Source organism: Xyrauchen texanus, chromosome 16 (genome assembly GCF_025860055.1).
Source record: "Xyrauchen texanus isolate HMW12.3.18 chromosome 16, RBS_HiC_50CHRs, whole genome shotgun sequence".
Classification (NCBI taxonomy): domain Eukaryota; kingdom Metazoa; phylum Chordata; class Actinopteri; order Cypriniformes; family Catostomidae; genus Xyrauchen; species Xyrauchen texanus.
The window spans coordinates 9,356,636-9,383,886 of NC_068291.1; the positions used below are offsets into that span (position 1 = coordinate 9,356,636).

General features: G+C 38.3%; 1 protein-coding gene across 1 annotated transcript; it reads right to left on the reverse strand.

Moving 5' to 3' along the window:
* Nucleotides 1-666: 666 nt before the first annotated feature.
* LOC127656633 (photoreceptor cilium actin regulator-like) lies at nt 667-27,251 on the reverse strand. Its single transcript, XM_052145049.1, is given in 3 exon segments — nt 667-1,008; nt 23,921-26,442; nt 26,445-27,251. Coding segments are annotated over 3 exon segments (3,453 nt in total). The 3' UTR covers nt 667-884.

The window sequence follows — 27,251 nt, forward strand, 5'->3', positions numbered from 1 at the left end:
ATATATATATATATATATATGGCAGAAATTGTAAGAATAGTTTAGTATGCACTATGAAGGAAACAGTTTTATAACAGTACAATTCTCTTTTCATGCCATCTTAATCTTATACATCATGTTCATTCATAAAAACAATTAAAACATTTAAAAACATTTTAACATAATATAGGCTTTTACCAGACTTTCTACTTGTACACACAGTCACTGTTTTAAGCAGCATGTAACCTATTAAAAATTATAGTGTTTCTGGTTATTATATGAAAAAAAAAATCTGTATTTCTATTGCATCAACTTCGCCACATCAACATTGTTTCAGCACACAGTGGGAAGCACAAATTGTCCGGCTGGATGGCACTCTTTTTAACTCCTTTTTACGAGTGCTATGGGACAACTTCTTTGTGTGAAAACGTGCCGCGTCTTCCCCTGTAGACTGTATAGTAAAAGTATTGCCAGTGTTGGCATGAGACAAGAGTGATCGCATTGAATACTGACTTGTTTGTGTAAAGTTATTACCATTCTTTCAACTGTCAGTGCCATGAGAAATTAATTGATGATTAACAAGCTTTTAAGAAATGTACATTTTAAAGAAAGCATAAAAAAACAGGGTTCTGTGATGCATTTTTATTTAGAAATAAGAATATAAAAGGCCAATAAATAATATTCCCAAAACATTTTTTTAACAAATTATAACATCAAATCAAATAACACACACACACACACACACACACACACACACATTTTTTAAATTAGCCTATTCAGTTAAAGTTTACAAAAAGTCTTAAGAGAAATAGCTATGTTCACTTCCCAGAAAGAAAAATACAAAGGTTTTAATCCCACCAAAGGTTTGCTAATCCATAATCCAACTTGCTCCTTCCTCATTTCTCTCATTCGCGCTGTAAACCATGACCCACAATGCACAAGTCTGGGTGTGAGGCAGAGCGTACTGCACTCCAGAGTTCTGTTTGCTCACTCCATGGCTTGTCTTCTCTGATTGGACCATCTTCCAACCTGTCACAGCAATTCAGAACAGGCATATTAGCATATTGAAGGATTAGCAAAGTGGGGGAGAGTTGTTTTGTCCTGGTGAGCAATGAGTCATTGAGAGTTTAGTTGTGAGGGATTAGCAGTTATATTGCAAGGTAAAACTTAAATCTCACCATAATGATGCTACATTTCAAGTTCACTCTAGTTTTAAAATTAATTAAAATTAAAATTGTAACGTTTATAACATAAACCTGTTACAATTTTCATGTTCCTGTCAACCTTCTTTTATCCTTGTGATTTATAGAGTTCATGTATGTGTTTATTAGTAATGTCAAGTATTGTTAACTTAAAGAAAACTTAAATTAATATTGTATGGTGAAACATTAAAGGAATAGTTAATAAAAAATTGAAATTTTGTCTATTACTTCACCCCCACCCTCACCCCTTTTACTCCAAACACCTTTGACCACATTAAAACATAAAACCACAGTAAAAGTAAATTATAGAGCTTGTGCATTATATTCCAAGTCTTCTGAAGCCATAAAATAATATTTATGCGATGAACTGACAAAAAAATACATTGCTTTTCACTCTCAAATGAAATCCTTGATAAGCCGAGTATGCAGCACCCAAATTAAATATAGTTGCTGAGTTCAGAATTGCATACTACCATACTACTCTTACTATTTCTGCCGTAGACAGGTATGGCTAGTATTCAATTCTGAACTCAGTGACTACACTGGTGGCCAGAAGTTTGGAATAATGTACAGATTTTGCTCTTATGGAAAGAAATTGGTACTTTTATTCACCAAAGTGGCATTCAACTGATCACAATATATAGTCAGGACATTAATAATGTGAAAAATTACTATTACATTTAAGAACTTCTTAAACTGCTTCAAAGAGGTTTTATCAAAAAATCCTCAATGTGCAGCAATGAGAGCTTTTACAGATCCTTGGCATTCTAGATGTCAGTTTTTCCATATACTCAGGTGACATTCCACCTCTAGTTCCTGTAGAACTTGCCATAGATGTGGCTGTCTTGTCGGGCCGCTCCGCCATTCAGGGTAGTGAGAGCGGACGAGCGAGGGGGTTGGTTACGGGCAGTGAATGGTGCCCTCCACGACCGCGTCAGCTCGTCATGCACTTCCGGGAAGAATGGTATGGTTGGGGGGGGCTTATGACTGTGAGCAGCGCCAGATGCCGAGGTACCGGTCGTCAAGCCGCGAAGGCTGTGTGGAGGACGGGGGTTCCAGTCCAAGCCCACACTCACGGCAGCCTGGGAAAGCATGTCGGCCATCTGCGTGTCCGCCTACGACTGGGCTGGCCCAAAGGTGGCAGCCCAGTTGAGTCTTCCGCGTCAGACGCCTGGACGCTCTCCGACGCAGCGGTGATGTCATCATCCAAGCCGAGGTGCTTGAGGGAGAATGCCAGCTGGCCGTGAGGCAAGTCGCACTCATCCCGAGGCCGGACGGAAGCACACGAGTGTGTCGGGAGGGGCGGGTGGTTCGTGGGGATTTACCCGGCGAAACCGAGCCCATCATCATCCCCGTATTGCCTTCGTCGCCAGCTGGGTTGTCCTCAATCTCGTGATTGAGGACAAGATGGAGCGACGCAGGGGGCAGCTGAAGTGGCATTCACCTTCAGGAAGGAGAGCCGTGACCACAACGTTGTCATGGTCGTGTTCTCGCATTGAGAACATCAAATATACGCCGCCTCAGTGTGATCGCTACCCAGGCACACAAGGCAGCATTTATGGCCGTCATTCTTGGAGAGAAACCGACCGCATCCAGGAACAACACTGGGGCGGAAAGGCATCTTGACAAAGACGCGTCCTGAAAAGGACGTTCAACGCCACTGTGTATTGCTCTTTTGTGAGTGGAAAACTCAGACACTTTTAGAGGAAATACAACTCTTTTAGGAGGAGACACTCTTTTAAACAGAAAGAAAGCGCTGTCGAAGTGCCCAGGGGCGTGAACTGCACAGCGTGCAGAGAGAGAGACGCCAGCTAGAAATGCACCGTGCGGATCCAACAGCAATGCTTCTCACTGGTAGAGGTGAGTGGAACAGGAGTGAAACTCTGAAGAAAAATTCTGACTGGCATTCGCTGCCCCGCTTTATACCTGTATGTCCGGGGCGGGGCATGCAAATTCTGTCTGCCAACTTGACATTGGCCTTTAATCAGGTTCAGAGGTACGATTCGGCGTCCAAGGAAGACCCCTTGTGTCACTTCATTCGACACAACTTCGAGTGAGTGACAGAAAGGGGAACTTCAGTTTTTTGGCAATTTCAAGCATTGTATAGCATTTTATAGCCTTCGTTCCACAAAACAACGATTTACAGATGAGTTTCTAGAGGAAGTTACTTTTTTGCCATTTTTGAACTAATATTGACCTTAAGACATTCCAGTATTTTGCATACTGTGGCCATGGCGGTAGACAGCTATGAGGTCACCGAGGTTGGCTGGATTCTTTAGTGTCCGCAAATACTACAAGAGTGTGACGAAATGGTGCTAAAGCTGCACAGCGCATTTTACCTGGCAGAGCAGAGTAAAACCGGGCCGGACTCACTAACCCGCTCTGCGCTTACTGCGTGATGTCCCGAGGTTAACAGTGAGTCGCGTGCGACCCATTCGAATTTGACATAGAATTCTCTGTTCTAAACCCATCTGATAAGAGACACTTAAATGCTCTGTGCTGAAGCTAGTTGAAACAAGATCAAACAGCCCATCATATTAAAGTACAGTGACGAGGTAAACAGGAAAACATTGTTCCATTCACAATAGTAATTACAGGCTTTTTATTCCACAAATCAGCAACCTTATAGAAATATACCTGACAGTTACTGTAGTAACATTAACTGTAGTAGTAACTATGGTATTTTGCCAGAAATAGTGTATATATTTGTAATACATTTTTATATTATTAGCCTACAAAAATATGAAATATTGTATATTAGGGCAATAAAAGTCACTTTTATGGAGGTTGTTTTTATTATTTCAGCATGTCATTACAAATTCCATAGATTATTATTTTTATTAAATTTTTTTTACCTGTGATTAACATGATCTTACTAATACCATAGTTAAACTCTGGATACTACTGTATGGATGCACAATGGTAAATTGCCATAAATGCAACTGGGTGGTTGACATGACATGGCATTTTTGTGGTTCAGAGCGTCAAACACAAATAAATAAAACTTTTTTATATTGTTCAGAACATGCTGCTTTATGTGAACATACAGAACATTCATGCAATTCATCACTTACTTAAAAAAAAACTTGAAAAACCTCATATGGTGTGGTCCACGTGTAGCCTGTTGGGAAGAGTGAAATAGTAATTTTATTTTATTTCTTTTGTAATGAACTTCCCAAAACTATTTTGCCATGAGTTATAGACATTTGGTTTCATTATGTATTAAATAACTATACGGGATCTGTCAATTAAGGTGTTTTGTTCAAGTGGGACGCTTATTGGTGTTGCGCGCTATGCCTTGGGGAGTGCGTGAGTTACGTCAGCTTTAGTAGTGGGAAGTTCGGATCATTTTACTGACTCGGATCTTTGAGTCTCGTTCAGCAAAATGAACGAATCTTTTTTCGAGTCATTTCGTTCATTTCAGCAGAATATAATTAAATGTCATGTTAAATAGCCCAAAACATCAAGTAGTCTACTTACGAAAATGTTGATTCAATTTGAAATAAATAAATAAAAATAAACTATAGGGTAATGCAGCCAAAGCCAATTTATAAGAAACCGAAATGTTAATTTATTAATTGGGTCTTAAGTTTAAGCTATTGCAGTTAGTTCACCTCACCTCCTTTTTCTCCGCCTCTTGTGTCATCGGGTTCGAACTTCAAAACGTTAAAAATACTTAGTTGTCGATGTCGACTCGTCAGTGTCTGTGTGTGGGCCGTGTGGTGTGACACAGCAGCCAATGCACTCACTGACTGCATGCACATGCAGCATACCGGTCCGGATCCGGAAAGATAAATGATTAGTTCAAGTCTCGACTCTCGAGTCTTCGGGTTTGGGTTCGGCCGGGTCCGAGTCTTTCGTTCTTCCTGTCAGTCCCATAGAGACTATGCTGTCAGTACCGGAAAGAGAAATGATTAGTTCGTCTCTTCGGTTCGAGTCGTTCGTTCTTCAAGTCAGACTCACAAACCCATAGCACAGCACTATGCAGAGACAGAAATGATTAGTTCATCTTTCGAGTCTGAGTCCTTCGTTCTTTTGTCACGTGACAGCCCTATTAAATACTTAACCTAGTTCATAATTCACATCATTCTTACAAACATGTTGTAGTTAGTTTTTTTATTTGATTTTTACTTTTACAGTTACATGTTACGTTTCTGGTCTCAAATTGTATCTTTTTTCATATGTATTTGTGAATTTCTGTCATGAAGATTCTTTTCTATAACATTGAATGTAGTAATGTAGAATGTAGTATTCATGCATTTTTCCATTCACTATGTTTTTTAGTCCATAAAAAATCACCTAAAAAGTCTACGAGTTGTTTTGTGAAAAGTCACAGTATATAACTTAAATATGCAGTTATTTAATAAACCTATGAAACCTACACCTTTGTAACATAGCTTATTACAACACTGTACACACTATATTGACTGGATGTTTATTGTTTGTTTATTTTTGCCAACATTGCTTTAAAAAAAATTGGATAACTATCCAAAAAGGAATTAAATAAAAAAAATAAAAAATAAATAAGAATGAAAAGGACACTATAAAGCCACAGAGCATAACCATATAACTTAAATCACAATATAAAGCCTAACACAATATTGCACAACAAGCCAGGCTTTTCAAATAAATAAAAAAGAAATAATTTTAAAACACACTGTGGCTATATATTTAGGGCCTGCTTTAAGGCATGTTTGCATTCAAAAAACAAGCTCCCGGACCTTGGCTGGGCTGAGCCTGTTTCTTCTGTCTGAGATAATCTGCCCAGTCTTAGAAAATACTCTTTCAGATGGTACAGATGTGGCCACAATGCAAAGTCTAGCCTTCATGACCTCAGAAAGGCTTTTATAAACAGGTGAACATCTCCTCCACCATGCCAGAGGGTCTGATGTACGGGGTAAGAGTGGTTCCGCAAGGTAGGCCCGCATCTCAACCATAGCATCTGATGTAGTTGAAGAGGTAGCAGAAGGCCTCAAGCTTGCTACCCTCTCATCAAAGTCTTCCCAAAACATGGCCCCTGCACTGGAAGTCACACCAGAATCTGGAGGATTCTCCTCTTCACTCTGAGTTGGGTTAATAGCTGCTGCAGCTGTTGTAACCCTCTTCACAGTCTCTTCTGCTGCCTGGTGGTTGACAAAGGCTTGCTTTTTGAACCTTGGATCCAAGCAAGTTGCATCAGCAAGCTTCTCAATGAGCTCCACTCTGCCAAACCTTTTAGTCATTTCTGACATTAGGGTGTCCACTAGTTTTTTAACAGCTTCAAATCTGGATGGATTCCTTTGATTCTGGGCAACAATCCTCCGAAGACCTCTGGTCATCAAAATTATTTTGGAGGCAGTCACAAACCTACAAAAAAATTTACAATTGTTTACATACTGTACATATAACAAAGCCAAAATCAATATTACACATAGAAATACATGCATGATTAAGAAATATAGAGTTTAAAATGTGTTTTTTTATATGAATGATAATCAAAAAATTTAAATTTAAAAAATACTTACTTTTCTGCACTCACTTCTGTAGTGACCTCCTCAAATGGATGAATAATATCCACGATTTCTCTGCAGATTTCCCATTCATCAGGCTGACAAGGTTGGCAGAGATGCATTAGTGAGAGCCAGGGTGGAGATGATTGGCTCTTTGATTTCAATAAATCTTTTTAACATATAAAATGTTGAATTCCACCTTGTGGCCACATCCTGTTTTAAGCGCAGCTGCTCTTGACCCATCTGTTTTTGCGTGGCCTTCAGCTTATCTGAAGCAATTGTGCTTCTATGGAAGAACTCAACAGTTGTCTTGACCTTTTGCAATATTGCTTGGACCTCTTTCAGTGCAGCTCTCACAATGAGGTTCAATAAATGTGCAAAACAAGGTACGTGATCCCAGTGGAGGTGGTCTTTCAGGGCTGAAACAATGTTGCTGGCATTGTCTGTGACACAGGCTACAATTTTGTCAACCACACCCCATTCATTTGTAACCCTGGTCAACTCACTTGCCAGGTGAGCAGCAGTGTGTCTGTCTGTCAAGACAAAGCAGTCCAGGAGAAAAGAGGTCATCTGAAAGTCCTCTATGAAATGGCAAGTCACAGCCATGTAACTTGTGGTGGTCACAGAGGTCCAGCAGTCTGTTGTAAGACATACAGCAGATGCTCTCTTGATTGTGTCCATGATGTCAGCTCTTAACTTCTCAAACAGCCTAGGCATTACAGTTTTTGTTAGAGTTTTTCTGCTAGGTAGGCTGTATGATGGGTCCAGAAGATGTGAGTATTCCTTAAAGCCCTTATCCTCCACTATAGAAAAGGGCTGAAAGTCACAAGCAATCATTTTGACCAGAGCCTCATCTAGTTTGCTCTGTTTTAACGGATCCTCCATTGGACGCATTATGAAACTACTCATAGATGTTTGCTGCTGTGGCCTCCTTGACCTAACTGCTCCTTGGATGGTGGTAGGTGCTGCTGGTATACTGGATTCTGCAGATGAGGTGCCAGCCAAAGAAGTTGAATATCCAGCAGAAGAGGTGCTGGTGGTGGACACAGCTCCAGCTGCTGCAGGGCCACCATCTTCAATCTCTGTTCTAACTTGTGCTAACAGCACAGTTGGATGTGAGCTTTTCAAGTGTCTTCTCAAATTTGAAGTGCTTCCTCCTTTAGTAGAAACATTTTTCTTGCAGATGTTGCATTTTGCCTCAGTGGCCGAAGTTGCAACAAAATGAGTCCAAACATCACTCCTTTTTCTAGAGCTCAACATTGTCCTGATCTGTCTCTTCTCTGCTCCTCACCTTGCGCAAAACAATGGGGATGGGTGTGAAAGGGTCACTATCCCTTTGGTGACAGCCTTGAGTGACAGTTGCAATTCATCTCAACCATTGGCTAAACTCTTGTTTGAACCAAACACACATTGTGTATGTGTGTGTGTGTGTGTGTGTGTGTGTATGTATGTGTATATATATATATACACACACGTTTATATATATATATATATATATATATATATATATATATATATATATATATATATATATATATATATATATATGTGTGTGTGTGTGTGTGTGTGTGTGTCTGTATGTATATATATATATATATATATATATATATATATATATATATATATATATATATATATATATATATCCTAATAACAATAATAATAATAAAAACTAAAAACATATTAACAATAAAAAAGAGATGGACAGGGACAATAATAAGATGGACCTTTTTTATTTTTCAGATGATGTTTATTGTACATATATTTTGATAATTGTATGTTAATTCCCAACATATAAAACAATGTACATTCAGACGCAGTCAATAATACGAATCTAATGTTTTATTTGATGCGAGATACCAGCTGTCACGTGACAAAAGAACGAAGGACTCAGACTCGAAAGATGAACTAATCATTTCTGTCTCTGCATAGTGCTATGGGTTTGTGAGTCTGACTTGAAGAACGAACGACTCGAAACCGAAGAGACGAACTAATCATTTCTCTTTCCGGTACTGACAGCATAGTCTCTATGGGACTGACAGGAAGAACGAAAGACTCGGACTCGGCCGAACCCGAAGACTCGCGAAAGATGAACTAATCATTTATGACTTCATGTACCTTATGCGATGTTGCGCGCATGCGCGGTCAACACAAAATGAACGAATCACTCTCTGAGACAACTCGGTAGTCCCGAGTCATATTAAAGATTCGTTCAAAATGAACGAATCGTTCATGAACGACATCACTAGTCAGCTTCAGACCGCGAATAGACGCTGGTGAGGCAAGACGCACATTTTCCTCGTCTGGCGCACGTGGCGCTAACTAACTAGTGGTGTGTGCACAGTGTTTAACGTGGGAAGAAGTTAGCGCTATGGATGTTATCTGATCAAGTGTCCCATATGTTTCCAGGTATGTTCAATTTTATAACCCAAACAGTATAAAGTAATCAAATTTGTATAATTCGGATGACAATGTATGTGTCTTGTGCTTTTGTACAGATTCTATATTTTATTTTATTACATTATCTTACTCTGTAATACATTCGATTACTTTATATACAACTGTTATGCTGGTTTTTGAGGTTCAACAGTGTATAATGTGAATATGTATGATTGTTTTGAGGGAATGGTTGTATGTTGGTTCTTATGAACATAATTTTCATACATTCATTGTTAATAATCCATGTGGAGATAGTAATTGTCAGAGTGACGAATACACAAACATCCATTTTATTTAATTTGCCTAATTTTTCCTTTAATATAACAGCAATGTCTTGTTATTCACTTTAATGTGTATTACTTAATGTTAAACATGATATAATTGTAATACTTAAGCATCAGACTGCGAATAGACGCTGGTGAGGCAAGACGCACATTTTCCCCTTCTCCTCTTCCAGTCACTATTGTGTTTAACGTGGGAAGAAGTTAGCGCTATGGATGTTATCTGATCAAGTGTCCCATATGTTTCCAGGGTCAATAAATGGAGGTATTTGAAGCTATCCTGCTGTCTCCGGTCTGAAATTTCTTATGTACAGAATTGGATCTGCTACACACGCACGTTTCACAAAATTTAAACTTAAAACTAAGGAAAATAAATGCAACTCTCCTCAATAAAGTACAGAATGATAACACAGATGTCTATTTGTGAGTCTGATATTTTCAAAGTCCAGGCATAATATTTTGAGTCAGCTCTGATCAAAAAGATTTTATCCCAGAAATAGATATCATATGGTGAGACACTATATTGTGATATTTAAACAGGAAAAAAACATTGGGGAGGAGGGGTCCTTGTTTAACCAGGAAGTACTGAAAACACCTCAGTAGGACATGGAGGATTACAAGGCGAGTTGTCTCTTGTCATTTTTTCAATGTGACACTTTTTACATAAAAATGACAAAGATAAATTACTTTTTTTGCCATTATTACTTTTATATCTATGTTACCATGTTGCAGTGGGTATGCTGCTTGGATGCTAGTGCATAACCACGAGGCCCAATCTTGTGCTAAGTGCATGAAACCTCATATGGTGTGACACTACATCATATTGTGTGACAGGTTTTGCTTGTCACTTCATATGATCCATTCGTCACACAATATGATATGAACTGTACTTTCCTACACACAGAATAATTATCAATTTGAGCTAACAATTTATTCTTGTATTTTATAACTAATAGGTAAGCTTAATGTATGTTCTGTCCTTTTTAACACTTTCTTTGTTTGTCATCACATGAAAACAATTGAACTAGGCTGAAGCCTAGTTTTACAGCCAGGCCGGCCTTAAACGCCTTGCCAATCCGGGTGTTATTATAATTTTCTTAAAATACAGGACAAAGAAATCTAAAAGTGGTAATGAACTTAACCCCTTCATCCACAGAAAACTAATTTGACCATGAAGTGGAAATCCAGCCTGACCCATTGCCAGTGCAATGTAGCACACCAGAACATCCTGGAAACCAGGAAAGTCCACCAATATCACCACCACCAAGCCCTTGTAGAGCAGAGTTAGAGAAGCTTAAGACCCAGTTAAGAAGGCAGAAAAACAGAAATAAGGTGCTAATGAGAAAAGTCTACAAAGAAAAACAGAAGGCTACGAAATATAGAAAACAGAGTCAAAGAATAAAGCTATCAGTCAGTAAGAACCACCACTTGTCACGATGCAAAAAGTTTGGGAAATATCAAGTGGAGTCCTTTCTGCTTTTGGACGAAAACAGCATTCTTCTCCCAGGGAAGAAGGACACAGTAGGCAGGAAAGAGCAAAAACAAAGAAGAATACTTACCAGCTCTCTAAAAGATCTCCATAAGGCCTACATGCAGAAATGTGAGAGAGAACACTGCATGTCCTACAGGCAGTTTACAAGGTACAGACCTTTTTATATAACAGAGGTAAAGCCAAGTGACCGCATGACGTGCATGTTACCAACATGCAAATATGTGTCTCCTGATTGACAGTCTTGCAAAAAGTGGCTTGGTCCCCACAAAAAGCCTTTCTGCACTCCTTTCAAGTATAACATGCAATACAGAAGGTGAAAGATGCATGCATCGCCAGTGCACAGAGTGCTACTTTGACGAGGTACAGCTTAGTGGCCATAGTCCTGCAACATGGGAGCAGTGGCAAAAGGAGGACGTTCTGGTTGGAGAGAAAACCTACAAAAATTGAAGAAAAAACTAAAGGGGGACACTAGGAAAGCTGAATGAAGTGTTCCAGAAGGGACTGGAGGAAACTGTGAGTCACAAGTTTAACTGGCTTCACCAGGTGCAGCAATTTAGGCACGTCAAAGAGAACCTTAAAAACAATGAGATGATCTTGCACATTGACTTCTCAGAAAATTATGCCTGTAAACTAAACACTGAGATTCAGGCCTTTCATTTCGGTGGCAATAGACAACAATATACACTGCAGTTGCCTACTCAGTCAATGGCTCCCAGTGCTATGCCACAATTTCAAAGTCCTTATGACATGATGAATGTGCAGTGTGGGCACACATAAAGCCAGTTATAGATGATTTCCAGAAAAGAAATGACCATGCAATCGACACCCTGCATGTCCTGAGTAATGGGCCAGCAACTCAGTAATGCAATCAAGCAAACTGCGTCCTCATGAGCAGTATTCCTTATACATGGGTATTCAACGGGTGACCTGGAACTTTTCGGAGCATTCTCATGGAAAGGGTACACCAGATGGTGTTGGAGGAGTGTTGAAGCATAAGGCTGAATTGCATGTCCTTGGAGGCAATGACCTTTGTCATTGGGGTTTGAAGGTCATTGCCTCCAAGTGTTTAAGAATAATCACACATCTGTTCTGTAAATAGTCATACAGACTATGACTATTTACAGAAGAGATGTGTGATTGTTCTTAAACACTTTTTGTTTGAATGTTAAATGCATATAATACACGTTTGCATTGACAAATTTTAGTGTGGTGTGGTTCATCCTATGGTGTGACACTATATAATTTGGTGTGATATTCAGAATTGTGACCATAAAAAGGCTTTGTTAGTGATAAATCATACAAATCTCAACAGACCACATCTAAAATAGTATCCGCAACAGACACAAGGATTTTGTTAGATTTATAACAGGGTTTGTCTGAATTGATCTAAAATAGTTTGATAGATTGAGAACAGATGTCTGACTTTGTGCGATGATTAAGAAAAATAATACAAAATGTAATGAATTTTCACAAGCAAATGCTGGATCTCAAGATAGGAGTGATAAAGAATTATGATAAAGTGAGTTTATTAAGAAAAGTATACCCCATTTTCATTTTATATACAACAACTTTCATGTCACACCATATGACAATTGTAGGCACTAATACAACAAATTGGTGAACAAATTCAGATTTCAATACAAAACCTTAAAGTCCACATATATTTTTGGAAATCTAAGAGTCAATATAACACAACTCAATCATTTTCATGCCTAATATATTATGAAGATAAAAAAAAACTTTTTTTCAGGCTTATGTCAACCACCCAAATACAAATTTAGCAGAATTTAACAAAAAGCTTTAAAGCCTGGCACTCATGAATTAAGTATGAAGTTATTACTTTTTCTCCTTTGTAAATATGTTTAGTTCTAATGAACTTTAGTTGAAAAAGGTGAATTAAAAGGTACAGTAGCTTACATTCTTTGTTCATGTCATATTGGACTTAAAGTGACACCTAGTGGTGTGGATGCTGCATCATTCCAAATCAGCAATTTTCAGTTACGGATGCCATTTTAGAAATTCACTATTCACAATCAGCCATGATTAATTTAATCAATGAGTGAAAGTGTCCAATAACAAGATGGTTACTGAGATAAAGCCAGTCGTATTAAGCTGGTCATGTGATTCTAAAATGGCAGCCCCCATGAGGCTCCTGCCCCATATAGAATAAAACAGCTTTTATAAGTATGATATTTTATAAGTACTGATATGACTACAGTCCTCATCTCATGAGTTAACATAGCCCTAGATAAATTTGTTGTTAATAAACTTTTGCTGTTTTTCTGTAGTTAATATGAGTACATTTTGCTGCCCAACTCAAAACCAATGCTTTATTTTCAAATGTGCATTTCTATGTGACAAAAATGCAGTATTAATATTGTTGACTGCATTTGTGATAAAAAAAATGTAAGTATTATTATTGGTTTCTGTCCTTTAATTTTTATATTTAATTTTGATGTATATAATATGTTGCATTTGTAGGTGTAATTTTGGTAGAAGTCTTGACACCACACCGTGGAGCTACGGCCCTGACTGTGGTACAAAGACAATGTTAAGCATAATTTAACAAACCAAGTAGCTTTCAACTGTGTTTGATATAATGGAAGGTTATTTTCTAGTACCAAATTAGCAATTTAGCATGATTACTCAAGGATAAGGTGTTGGAGTGATGGCAAAAATGAAATTTTTCAAATAGTGATGATGCTCTTTTTTACATCAGTAATTTTTATCTAAATAAATGAGTTCCCCATCATATATAAATTCTTGCTCAATCTTGGATGAATATTACCAAGAGCTACTTTTGTTTGTTCAATATTTATTGTTGGGTCAATTCTCAAAATCGTCAAGTACATTCAGGGGCGTCGGACTGGGGGGGTAAAGGGTACCGAGTACCCAGGGCCCGAGGCAGGGGGGGGGCCCTTAGAAGTCAGTTTTCTATACATGCATATAAATGCACTAACATTTGTATAGCATTAATGTACAAATAAAAAAGTTCCTGTGCAAAACTAAACTTGAAGTCAGGCACTGGTTTGGTATAAAAAAAAAGTCATTTTCATGCTGTGCAGGGCCCCACCACCCCTCTCGAATCAATGTAAATGGTACGACCCGCAGGTCAGGTGCTTCTGCTGCGGACCCGTGCGGTGAATCAGTTGATGAGACAGGAGCTGGAGTGAGCCGTGATAGGAACTACAGGGGATGTCTTTCCTTAAGAAAGGAAAATCAGGGGCTCAAAAACGAAAAGAAAATAAGATTAAAGAGAGAAAGGCAAATGAGGGCAAGCAGTTGCTCACTCAGTTTTTTGAAAAGAAAGGTGAGCTCCAAATGCATCATCGAGCATTGACATTGTTGTTTTAACATAAATATCTACTCCAGGTAGAATAGCATACATACATTTATGTTCGTACTCTATTTGAATAATATACCAATACTTAATAGTATCACACCCTACATAGCGAGCAAACAATGTTTCTGGGTAAATAACGGAGTGAGAAGCAGACGGAGGCAGAGCTGGGAGCTCAACACACTGCCACTCCAGGCAGCGGCGCAGCTTGTCTCCTCTTCTGCTGCAGTTGTCCCAGTTGCATATTTCCCTCCGTTGTCAAAATCTAACACCCGCGAAAACACAGATCGTTAGCGCCTATTTTACCGCATTGTTATGCAAATTAGCTCGCCCACGCTCTTACATTAAAGTACAGGATTGTTCTTAGTTTAATGCACATCTTAATGATTGAAAATGACTTATTTTAAAATGTAACTGACTGAATGTCTAGTTTGGCGGTTAGTGTACCCTGTGATTCTATAGTCTGCATTTATTTTAAACAGACAAATAATCATCAATTAACTTGTACTTAGCCTACACTTTAAAAAATGTATTGTGACAATAAAGGATATTTTAGCAACCAGTTGAAGCCATATATTTCAGTTTCAGACCCTGCTGCAGCAGCAGGCCCCTCATCATGGCCAGGTGAAAGCAGTGACAGTGAGGTGGATGTGACAGTGAGACAAGGTGAGCTTTTAGCGGAATTGCCTGTTTTAACACTTAGTAATTAGTAATTAAGTGTTATAAGAGGAAATAAGCAAAATGGGTACATTGTTATTGTACACATTTAAACTTTAAACTGTAATTATTTCCTCTTGTAGCACAGGCAGAAATAGAAGATGAGGTTGATATTCATATAAGTGATGAGAGGGAAAGTGAAGAATGTGATGAAGGTAGTCAGGAGCAGGAGGACAGAGCTGAAGAGGAAAGAGAAGAGAATGAGAGACTTAGGGATACTGGTGAGGGATTGTCAGAGGACCCAGGATTATGGCCAACAACTCTTACTGATAAGCACAGGAAAACTATTGTTCAAATGCTAGCCAGTGAAGGTGGAGCAAAACATGGTATTGGAAATATCACACCTGAAGATATGGAGGGCAAACCATTCCCAACTTACCTTCAGTATGCAAAGTCCGCTAATGGCCGTGAGAAAATCAGAAGAGATTGGCTTATATATAGTGAAAGTGCAAAAGCTCTATACTGCATCCCATGTCTGCTCTTCTCTCATGAGCAGAAAGCACCATCAAAAAGTGCACTAAATAGCAAAGATGGGCTTAAAACAGCAAACATCAGATGGAAAAAAATGTATGAAAAGTTTCCAAAACATGAGACACATGCCCCCCATAAGCAGTGCTATTTGAAATGGAAAAGTCTTCAGCACTCCATATTGGCAGCAGGAGGTGTGGATAGTCACGTTGAACGACAAATACTGACAGAAATTGAGAAGAACACATTATTATTGGAGAGGCTTTTGGATGTGACCATTCATTTGGCTTCAAGAAATCTTGCATTCAGAGGCAAAACCCTGGAACTAGACAATGTCCATAATGGAAATTATGGAAATTTTCTCGGCACTCTTGAGTTGTTAGAACATTATGACCCCATTTTACATGAGCATCTTGAAAAAGTAAGAGAAAAGAAGAAGGGATCACGGCTAACTCATTACCTTAGTCCTGAAACACAGAATGAGTTCATTGAACTATGTGGCAAAAAAGTTCTGAACAGCATTCTTGCAGAAAGAGAAGAGGCAATTTATTACTCAGTGATCTATGACATATCTCACACAGAGCAAAATGTGCTACTACTAAGATATGTGCATCAAGACAAAAACAGTGGTGTTTGGGAGATAACAGAAAGATTCCTCCAGTTCAAAGACTTTAATAAAAAGTCAGGTAAGGAAATTTCACAAATGATCCTAGACATGTTGAAAGACAGCGGCGTACCATTGGAAGACTGTCGAGGGCAAGGGTATGACAATGGTGCGAATATGTCAGGCAAAGTTAAAGGTGTTCAGGCTCAGATTTTACAGTCCTTGTGCATCCCACACTCTCAATCTGGTGGGAGTACATGCTGCACAGTCCTGTCCTCAGGTTTCTACTTTTTTTGGATGTATTAATTGTCTGTACACATTTTTCAGTGCCAGTCCAGAACGATGGGCAATTTTGAAAGACAAAATTGGTTGCTCTCTTCATCGTCTGTCAGAGACTCGTTGGAGTGCTCGTATTGCGGCTGTTCGAGTTGTGGCAACTCATTTGCCTTCAATTATTGAAGCATTAGACAGCGTAATTGCCAACTGCAATCTGACCAATGAGGCAAAATATGAGGCAAATTGTCTTAAAGATTATTTTTCAAAGTTTGATGCAGTTCTTCTCCTCACTGTGTGGGTAAAGATTCTGCAGTGCATTGAGAATCGAAATATTATTCTTCAAGCAGGAAATATTTCACTGGATGTGGAGGCTGCAAACATCGCAAGTTTAAAAGAGGAAATGCAAGCACTTCACAATGAATGGGACAGCCTGCTTGGTGAGGCCACACTGGTTGCTCAGGCAATGGAGATCCCAACTCAGTTTAAAGGTGAAGATAAAAGAAAGAATAGAAGAAAACTGATGTATGATGAGACAGAAGGGGATACATCTGAAGAAAATGCAGAACAAGCATTCAAACATAACATATTTTATGTGGCACTGGATTCTATTATAAGTAGCTTGACAACAAGGTTTCAGACCACAGCATCTGTATGTGACACATTTGCAGCTTTTCTCAAGATTACTGACATGACAGAAGATCAGATGAAGATTTCGTGTCAGACTCTAATAAAAAAATACAACAAAGACCTTACAGCAGAATTTGAAAACGTAATGCTTCATTTAAAAGCAATTCATGGAGACACATTTCCAAATACTCATTCACCACTGGAGCTGCTGAATACCATATACAAAATGCAGCTAGAAAGCATTTTTGGAGAAGTTTGCATTGGCTTGAGGATCTTTTGTACACTCCCAGTGACTGTTGCTGGAGGGGAACTTGCTTTCAGTAAACTTAAACTTGTAAAGAACTATTTAAGATCAACAATGTCCCATGATAGACTGAACAGCCTTGCCATACTCTCTGTAGAAAGTCAGTTGGCCAAAAAACTGGACTTTAAAGACCTGATCAGCAAATTTGCACATGCAAAGACCCGTCAATGGGCATTTAGTAAAAACTGACATTTAGTTTGTGTTTATTAATGTACAGACCAAAGTTTTTCTCATTTGGTATGGTCATTGTTCAGAACTGCTTTACAGTATATTTGATTTAGTCCAGGTTTGGACCTGCTAGACCTTTTGTCATCTCAGTAAGTAGTACTTTTGACAATAAAACAAAAAAATATTAATCAGAGTGTGGCTTATTTTGTTTACATTTTAAGTGTTTTTATGAAAAAAATGCAATACCCCAACCCACTGGTATCACTATGGTATTTGGTACGGGGGCCCAGCAAGATGGTTTGTACCCAGGGCCCAAAATTTGGTGCTACGCCCCTGAGTACATTAATATATACATGTATTGTATAAAAACTGTTATTGTTCTTAAAGTTTACATTGGCTGGATATCCAGTGAAAATTACTTTTCTGTTTCATGTAATGATGGCATTCCACAAGACTTGCTCACTGGATTTGACTGAAAATAATAAACAATGTTTTATTTCAATAGATACATTTTATTAACCAATTCAAATCCATGATTTAATTAAATATTTTACAAATAAATAATGACAACTGATTATCTGGCACCACAGTGCACAAATATAACTTAAAAATGCATACAACTGCAGATTTGTATCCCTTGCTATATACCCTGAAAGCTGAGTGACATATACACAGTGAACCCGTAACTGAATTTCAAAAAGCAAGGAAGCTGAACTCTTTAATATGACAGAGACAATCATATTACTTGTCCTTTTATTTTTCCTTATTCTTTTAGAAAATGAAATCTGGAACAGAGTTTATAATTTCAAGCATAAATGGTATTTGCTTCTGGTACCCTTATCAAAAAAAGATGTTTTAAATAAAGAGTAAGTGTAAGAATAATGTACGTATACTCTATTGCTGTTAAGCATCATAACCCAATGGAGTTCATCAGAAGTTAAAAGCTCAATAAAGTGTGCTCAGTGAATTAAATAGTATACCTCGTGGAACTTTTCTGCATAGTTCTCATACGTAAGCTTCTTCAGAGCATTTGTGGATTTTTTTTTTCTGAGTCGTTAAATCAGCAGCCATGTAGCTGTGCTGGAGTGTTAAACACATGACAGATGTGAAGTTGACTGAGATGTAAAGTGAATGCTGAGTTATGTCTAACCATGCTAAATTCCATGTGATATTACTTTGAGCAAGGTAATACTACGGACAATTGTAACACTCAATTTCAGTTTATTTAAAGTTATATCTCTGTTTGAAAAAAGGAGGATGCGCATTTCACTCATTAAATAAATTACCAGTGTGCATTGAAGCTGAGAAGAGTTGATCAAAATGGATTACATGTGGGAGCACAGAAAGTATTTTTCATCAAGAGTTGTTAGTGTGAGTCCAGGGGCTGACTGGGACTAAAAAGTGTCCCTGGACATTCTGGCCCAGAGCGGCCCACCAAATCCAGCCCGAAACACACCACACCATAACACACCAGCTCATTGATTAGATTTTCGAAAATCTAATAAATATTTTGAAAAGGCATTTCTAATGACTGCTATGCATGACAACAGGCCCCACCAGTACAAAAACTGTCAAAACTTTAAAACATATAAAACAACTGTAAATGTGATGAGTGGATTTTTTTTGTGAAAGCACTAAAATAAGCACTTTATAGCAAATAACATGTCCGAAAACTGTTTTCCACACAGCAGATTAATTGCTCATATTTTCACTCTATGTGAGTTTATTGTGTCTTTATATCTGCAGTGTTTTAATTCCTTCTCCAGATTATTCTTGAGAAAAAAGTGAAAAGCCAAATGCTTTTACAAGCACTATTTCTGCTTTCCTTTAAACAAAGTATGCCTCAAAGACTCAAATAGCCATAAAGTAATATATTTCATGAGTAATTTTCTGCATGTATATCAGGCGTGATCATTACTCAGAAAGCACTTCAGCTCCCATTAATGCTTTGTGGTATGAATACATTATGTAAATGACTATGAACTGCTCATAGCTTTACTGTTTGCAGATTTGAAATACAATGTTGTTGTTGTATTTGTTGTAATTTGCAGTTATTTGTCATTTGTGATTATGTTGTCTTTGGTTGTCACCATTAATGCAGGGGTGTAAAGTAACAAATTACAAATACTCAAGTAACTGTAATACTACTTTTTCCCAAGAATTGCACTTTTTTAAGCAGTTTAAAATTTTTATACTTTTACTTGAGCTATTTTCCCAGCGTCTGTATTCGCTACTTCCCTGTCCAAAATGTATTTTTATCTATCAACATGATCGTCTAGGGAGAGTCTTGTGACTCCCGTCAAATCAAATCACACGTAAAAAACTTGAAAGGCATCTGTAGATCAGCACTAACTTTGGAGAATTCCTCAAGCACAGTTTACAGCTGAACATAACCGGCCACACCTGGAAGGGCTTTTCACAGTGAAAAAGGCCAATTGCTTGATTGTGTCATGTGAGTTTTACTTGCTCAAGCCAGATATCAGCATTAATCCTGCCTCTAATTTGAAGAAACATATAGAGGTACATTTCATATTTCTGCTTACTATATTCTGTGTGTCTATAATGTAGCCTGTAATTTAACTATCTATCACTGAGATTATTGGGCTGCTGTGAGAGATTAATGCAATGTTTTCAATAGGGCTAGGCAATACAATTTTCTAGATGTTCATCAAAAAAAGAGATATGTTCTCTATCAAACTTTTCAGTAGTTTTCTATATATATATATCCCATGATCTACATCTAGAACAGGAGTGTTCATTACATCAATCATGATAGCAAGAGCACCACTGGTTGATTGATCTAGATGAAATATAAAAGATTGACTTTTTATTTCCTGACGTCTGACGCTGCACGCTGTTTGATTGACTGACTGCTAATATTTGAGCGCTAATGCGGTTACGTACCTAAATTATCAAATACACTTTATAATTCCGCCAATACCCGTCTTGATGAGGATTTAATGTAGTTTTTTATGTCTTAAGTGATCTTAAACAGTGGGACAAATAGTGTATTTGCATCAAAATGTTGGACATGAGTGTACATGTAACCGAATTGAGCAATGTCTAGTAGGCTATGTCATATAAAGTCTATTAATCAAACATCAAGGAAACGAGAAAACCATTCACTACTTTTGGCTGCATAACTTGATTAGCTTTAAATGTTTTAATGTAATAGAATAAAACTGTGACATTTTTCATTATAATATTTGTTTTAAATACTGTTCATTTTTTAATAATACTGACCCCTGATGTAGACAGTCTGTTCATTGGTATAATACATTACCAGGAAAGTAGAGATGATAAAATAATTTATAATTATGCTTATCCTTTATAAAGATACCAACATTTGTACAGCAATACTTCAGCAGAACATTCCACCTGTCACAAACTTCAGAAAATTGTGCATCATGCATTAGAATGAGAACACAACATTGCTGGGCTTCAAAAATACAATAACTAAATAAATGTGGAACATTGTTTCTCAAAAGGAGGATAATTTGGCCCCCCATGTGCTACTTAAAGAAATACTTCACACAAAAATTCAAATGCTCTCATTATTTACTCACCCTCATGCCACCTGTCTATGACTTTCTTTCTTCAGAACACAAATTAAGATTTTTAGAAGAATATTTCAGCTTTCAACCAATTTTGACGCTACACAAAGTACATAAAAGCAACATAAAAGTAATACATACAACTCCAGTTGTTTAATCCATGACTTCAGAATTGATATGACGTGTGGGGAGAAACAGATCAGTATTTAAGTCTAGTCTTTGCTAGAAATTATTTTCTCTGCCCAGAAGGTTGCGATATGCATGAAGAATGTGAATCACCAAAAAGAAGAAAGTGAAAGTTAAAGTGGAGATTGACTGAGCAGGGAGGAGAATTAAAAGTAAAAAGGAATTAAATATTGATCTGTTTCTCACCACATATATCATATTTCTTCTGAAGACATGGATTAAACCACTGGAGGCAAATGGATTAGACTACTTTTATGCTGATTTATGTGATTTGTGGAGCTTCAATATTTTAGCACCGATTCACTTTCAATGTATGGACCAAAAGAGCAGAAATATTCTTCTAAAATTCTTAATTTGTGTTCTGCAGAAGAAAGTCATACACATCCAGGATGGCATGAGGGTGAGTAAATGATGAGAGAATTTTTATTTTTTGGGTGAATGATTCCTTTTAAAGCGTGATGTAGCCCCTGTACCAAACAACTTTTCCCATGCATGCTCTACATCCTCTATTGTGCAGGACATGACGTGCTAAATGATCCTGCTTATTTAGCATTTTTTTGCATTCTTTGCATTGTCTGAAAATGTTTTATGCACAACAATAACATGCTGGAGCCCAGCGCGGCTGCTTAAAAAGTCTGTAGGACGGGCCGCCATGCACAGTAATAGGCCAGCCAAAATTACACAGTGGCCCACCGGGAAAATTCCCGGTGCTCCCGAATGCCAATCTGCCCTGTGTGAGTCTACACCACTCTTTACTATGTGAAAATGCCAGTAAGTTGTTTTTTTCTGTCACTGTAAATGTTTGTTTTTTCGACACCTATGGAGGTAAATTGGACCTGGCAGATCACATTCAGGCAGCTATGAAACACCACACTTTTTCATAATTCAAGCAAGGGGGGTTTGTGGGTTTACGAGGACATTTCTTTAGGTTACAAACTGGTAATTACCAGTATTATGCAATACATGTGGTTTATGAGTACATTTCTAGTGTCCCCTTTAATCAAATCACTTAAAAAACATACTAAACTATGTTTGTTTTTGTTTTTTTATATAAAAAAGTTTTTGTGAGGGTTAGATTTACGGGTAGGGTTAGTGTTAGGGGATAGAATCTATAGTTTGTACAGTATAAACATATTTATGTCTATGGAGAGTCCTCATTAGGATAGCTGCATCAACATGTGTGTGTATGTGTGTGTGTGTGTGTGTATGTATAAATATAGTAGCACCCCTTCCCTCATTCCTCTTGTGCGACCTTCTGGACATTTTTGTCTTTTCAATCACTTTGGCTGTGTTAATGCTAATGGCACAAATTTAGCCAAAGGTGTGTATTTTTGGGGGAATTTTGATATTTCAATGTCAGTTCCTATAATACATCTATAATACACTGTGAACACAAAATAGTTACACTCAGGACCGTAAGAAAAAATATTTTGCAATATTTGACTAGTGCCAAAAACAAGACTAGTAAAAAAAACTAGTGCCATTAAAGCATAAAATCTTGAATTCTATGATATTATGCTATCATGCCAGAGCCTGGCTTCAAAATGTATATTTTAAATATTTTCCTCCAGACGGTGCCATTAATCTCATGTTTAGCCTATGGAGCAAATACATAATTATTTCTTCTTTTCTGTTTGCTGTATTATAGAGCACTGCAGGCCAACTGAATAAATGATGCAGCTAAAATTGTGTGGGTGTGTTGGTATGGATATCAGAGTGTGTTTTGTATGTGTATTGAGAAATTTGTGTGTGTAAAAAAAAACAGTGGCATTATGTAAACAAACTGATATTTAAAGGGTTAAACTCCTGAAAATGAATGAATAATTGGAAGTTATGATCAGGACTGATGTTGGTCAGTGAAAGTGGAAAATAATATGAATATATAATATTTTTATGGCAATTTTTTGATGTGGACATTGTTATCCTATAAGGTACTGAGTCTGAGTTTTTTTTAATCTGACACTGCACAAAAAATAATAATGCATCAAAATCAATGCTGTTGCTAATCATTGCTGTTGCATTCCCCTTAGCATTTAGTATATGGAAAATAATTCATCTGGTGTATTGTTTTAGTTTGTTTGTTTGTTTTTAAACAACAGTGGCATTATATAAACAAACTAATATTTAAAGGGTTAAAATAATGAAAATGAATGAATATTTGATAGCTATGATCAGGACTGATGTTGGTTAAAAAAATTTACTCATTGAAAGTGGAAAATAATATTAAAATATAATATTATTCTGGCAGGATTTTGATGCAGACATGTTTGTCATGTAAGGGCCTCTGAGTAACTTTTTGAAAATGAACACAAACATTAAAACTCAAAAAATCTGTTCACCTAACTGTGACGCAATGGATGAATGACACAAGATGGCCAGAGGTGTCGTACAGAGATATTTTTAGTTACTTTATGTTGTCTCTTGGAGTTTAATGAGCACAGAGGCATATCAGTACATCCACAGCATGAAGTTAGGATGTGTATTTAGGAATGAAGTACTCTTTTTTTTCATCTCCTCACTCTACTTCCAGATGTTATGACATCCCCTGAATACTTTAAAATACAAATGATAACTTTTTGCAACTCTATAACCTGTAAATCCACTTCTCTAGCTAATTGCACTTTGACATCAACACCATAGATATATATATATAGAAAACGCTATTCGTCTATGCCTTTTAAAATAAACTGTATTAAAAAGAAAAATCCCAATTGCCCCTGGTCTCCCCTACTAAATGAATGAGAAGCTATTCTTTAACTTTTCATTTTATATACCACAAGAATGTGAGACTCACCGATGGTTGCTTATTGCTGGCTCACTCCCACATGTTTCTGCCACAGAGAGGACTGGCGCCCTAGGTGGCTGTCTTAGACTGGGCCTTCTGTCTGACTGGCTGCGGCGAATTAATTGCTGGGGTCCTCGTGCAGACACTAGCCTACTATGCTCACCCCAGGGACGAGGTAGAACACCGGTGCAGGCCCATGCCTGAGGGGGCTTAGGTGTGGGAACAGACTGAGCCTCAAATAATGATGATGAGTCACGACAAAACACTGATCTAGCATTGCTAAATATTCTCGAGGTAGATTCTTCACTACTATTGCCTCGAGTGCATTGAAGCACTTTTGGAGAAGTGGGAGGTGATGGTGCCTTGAAGGGGTAGGTGAGGGTGTGGTCTTGCTGCAAGGCAGAAGTGCTTGGCATTATCCGCTGGCCAGCAGAAGGAGGTGTGGGGAGTTTCCGAACAACAGGGGGACTAGATGAAGTTGAAGAAGTGGGTTCACTTTTAAATACTGGAGGGCTAGGGAGGCTCCGATGTAACAATGGTGTGGACGGTAACATGCGAGTTCTTGATACAGGTGGAGTGGCAGGTGTTTGGTACCTAGAGGCACTGTTTGATTCTGTTTCATTGGTACTGTTCTCCTGTTTAACCTCTACATCACTTGAGCAGGAAGAAAGGTTACTTTGGTCCTGCTCAACTGTTCGTTTCTCTGTTGGAGAGTTAGAAGAATGTCTCAAGTGAATAATTTTTCTGGCTTGTTTGTAGAGGGAGGCAGCCTTCTCGTTTTCTGTGTCTATTTTGTGACTGGAATCATGGGGACCACCCTTCCTAAGTCTTCTGGTATCCTGGTGTAAGGAACGGGCTGGTGACATGCTGACTGAGCCCTTATGCAAATTTCCCCTACTAGGTAGCACTGATACAGACTGCAAAGAGGCTCGTAGCCTCTGAGACATTGCTGTCCTTTTTGGCAGAGTGGATCGGCCCCTGCTTGTATTATTTTCCTCTGTGTCCTTTGTTTGTATGTTTTCAAAGGAATTGTCCATGAGAACCTCAAGCGGAGGGGGTGGTAAATTGTCAATGTCAAGATCTTCTGTCCTTTCAGAGCATTGTGACTCCCCTCGACCACTAACAAAATTATTGACATTGAATACTATTGTGCTAGAGGTACCTAAACCTGGAATGATGGGAACACCACATTTTCTAACACTTTTAAGAGGTCCAAGAACTTTTGCACTCTCTGTCATCTGTTTACTTTCCTCCACACCCAGACTGAAGGAGTCAATCAATTTTTTAACAGAATTCCTCCCCCTACAAAACCCTGAGGATTGGCGGGGTGATGTTGGTGGGCTTGGTGTAGGTGCTGCCTTAACAGGCCCCTTAAGAACTTTCTTGTCTTTGTCTTTTCCATTTTCTTTTTTCTTCTCTTTATCCTTTTTCTTTTCTTCATCAATTTCTTCCTTAACATCCCCTTGTTCCCCTAAATATACTTTTGCATTGCTTACCTTTCTTTGATTATTCAGAGAAAAAATGTTTATGTTCAAAGAACGCTGCCTGTTGGTGTCTACAAATGAAATGGCTTGTGTTGGCTGCTGTTGGATTTGCTTGGATGAATCTTGCTTTGTATGTCCTTCACACTTAACCTTGGTCATCCTCTCCAACCTTTGGTTCAGTTCTTTTTGAGTTCTCTCAAGTTCGATGAGTGTAGGATCTTCTGATTTGCTACGCAGATAATCTGCTGATCTTGATCGGCTCTCTTTAGTAACTGTGATCTTTTTCTTTGGCATTCTTGTGGCAGCTGTTTGTGGTCTTCTAGAACTTTTCTCAATATCCTCAGTCCACTGGTGACTACAGCCCTTTGAGCTCTCAGTCTGTTTTGTCTTTACTCCAGAGCTTTGGGATGGCAAAAACTTACCCCGGCCACTGATGGCATCTTTCAACTTTAAAGTCATTTCTACATTTTGTGGATTCTCTATGCGCTTTGTTAGCAGGCAATGTGGTTGCTGTCTAAGGTCTGGAGTAGAAGGGTTTGATTGTGTTCTCCATTTATCCTTACATTTTTCATCTTTTCTTCCATCCTCCGCATCCTCCCCTTCACCTTCATCCAAGGAGACAGAGCTAAGCAGTGATTCCATATCCCTATTTTCCTTTGCTGTAATAGTGCAAATTGAGTCTATAGAGTTAAGAGAGCTGCTGTTGCTTATTGTTCTGAGAAGTCGGCCTCTGTATGAGGCTTGGTCAACTGGTATAAAACCAGAGGGGCTACATGCCGTAGCACAAATGGTTCCAGTTGACTCAGAACATTCTCTGTGCTGGTGTCGTCTGTCTGAACCTACCAGTGATTCAATTTCTGCACCAATACCACTGTCTTCACTAAACAGCACAGAGTCTTCTGGACCAGACTTTCTCAGTGAGGCAGCCTCAATCTGAGACAGCAACTGCATTAATCTACACTCTGATGCACGCTTTGTCCTGAGCTTCTTTTCAAGAATTTCAGAAATGGAGGAAATATAATCTACAGCCTCCTCAAGTGCAGTATCCCATCGATTCCACAAACCAATTGACCCACTTGCCGCATCCTCTGGACAGTGTACTGGAGGAGTTGTTGTAGCAGGTCTGGTGGGGGCTCATTTGAGATGGAAGATGTTAAATTTTTTGCTGAGCTGGGTGAAGATAATTTATTTTTTTGGCAAGGCCAAGCCAGATTTTGTCCATTTTCTTTTAACATCTTCTCTCCCTCTTCTACTATTTCCTGCAGCCCTTTATTTATCTCTTCATAGCGTAGGACCAAGAACGCCAACATGGGATGCAAGGAGATTTGGGTCTGAGCTGCATGATCAAGTATCTCTAACAGGTCTTCATATGTATTTATACTGGGATTGAGATATGCATACGCTGCTTGATGAGCTTTCACCAGTGGATCTGGAAAGTCTACTTTTTCTTCAATACAACATCTTTCCTTGCCTTTCTTCTTGTTCAGTTTTGTTAAACCTTTCTTAGACTTTTTCACAGCCTTTTTCTCACAAGCCTCTTGTTTTTCTTCTTGTCTTTCCCTCTCTTTAGATAATATATTGATGGTAATCTCTTGTGTACCAAGTTTGGCAGAAGCAACCCCAGCAGTTTCTTGCTCACCTGTAGAGAATTTCCTCCCTAACAAAGTGGAACTTGTGTTGTTCCAAGCTGTTGAGTTGTCTTTATCTTTTTCCCCTCCTCCAGATCCTCTACTTCCCCCATCATCAGACTGTGATTCTCCTGGGCTTTCTTGGGTTACTGGTAGTAGAGTTCTCCCTCTTCTTAATAGTCCCTGTGCTGCATTGAAATTGTTTCCCCGTGATGGAGAGCAGCCCAT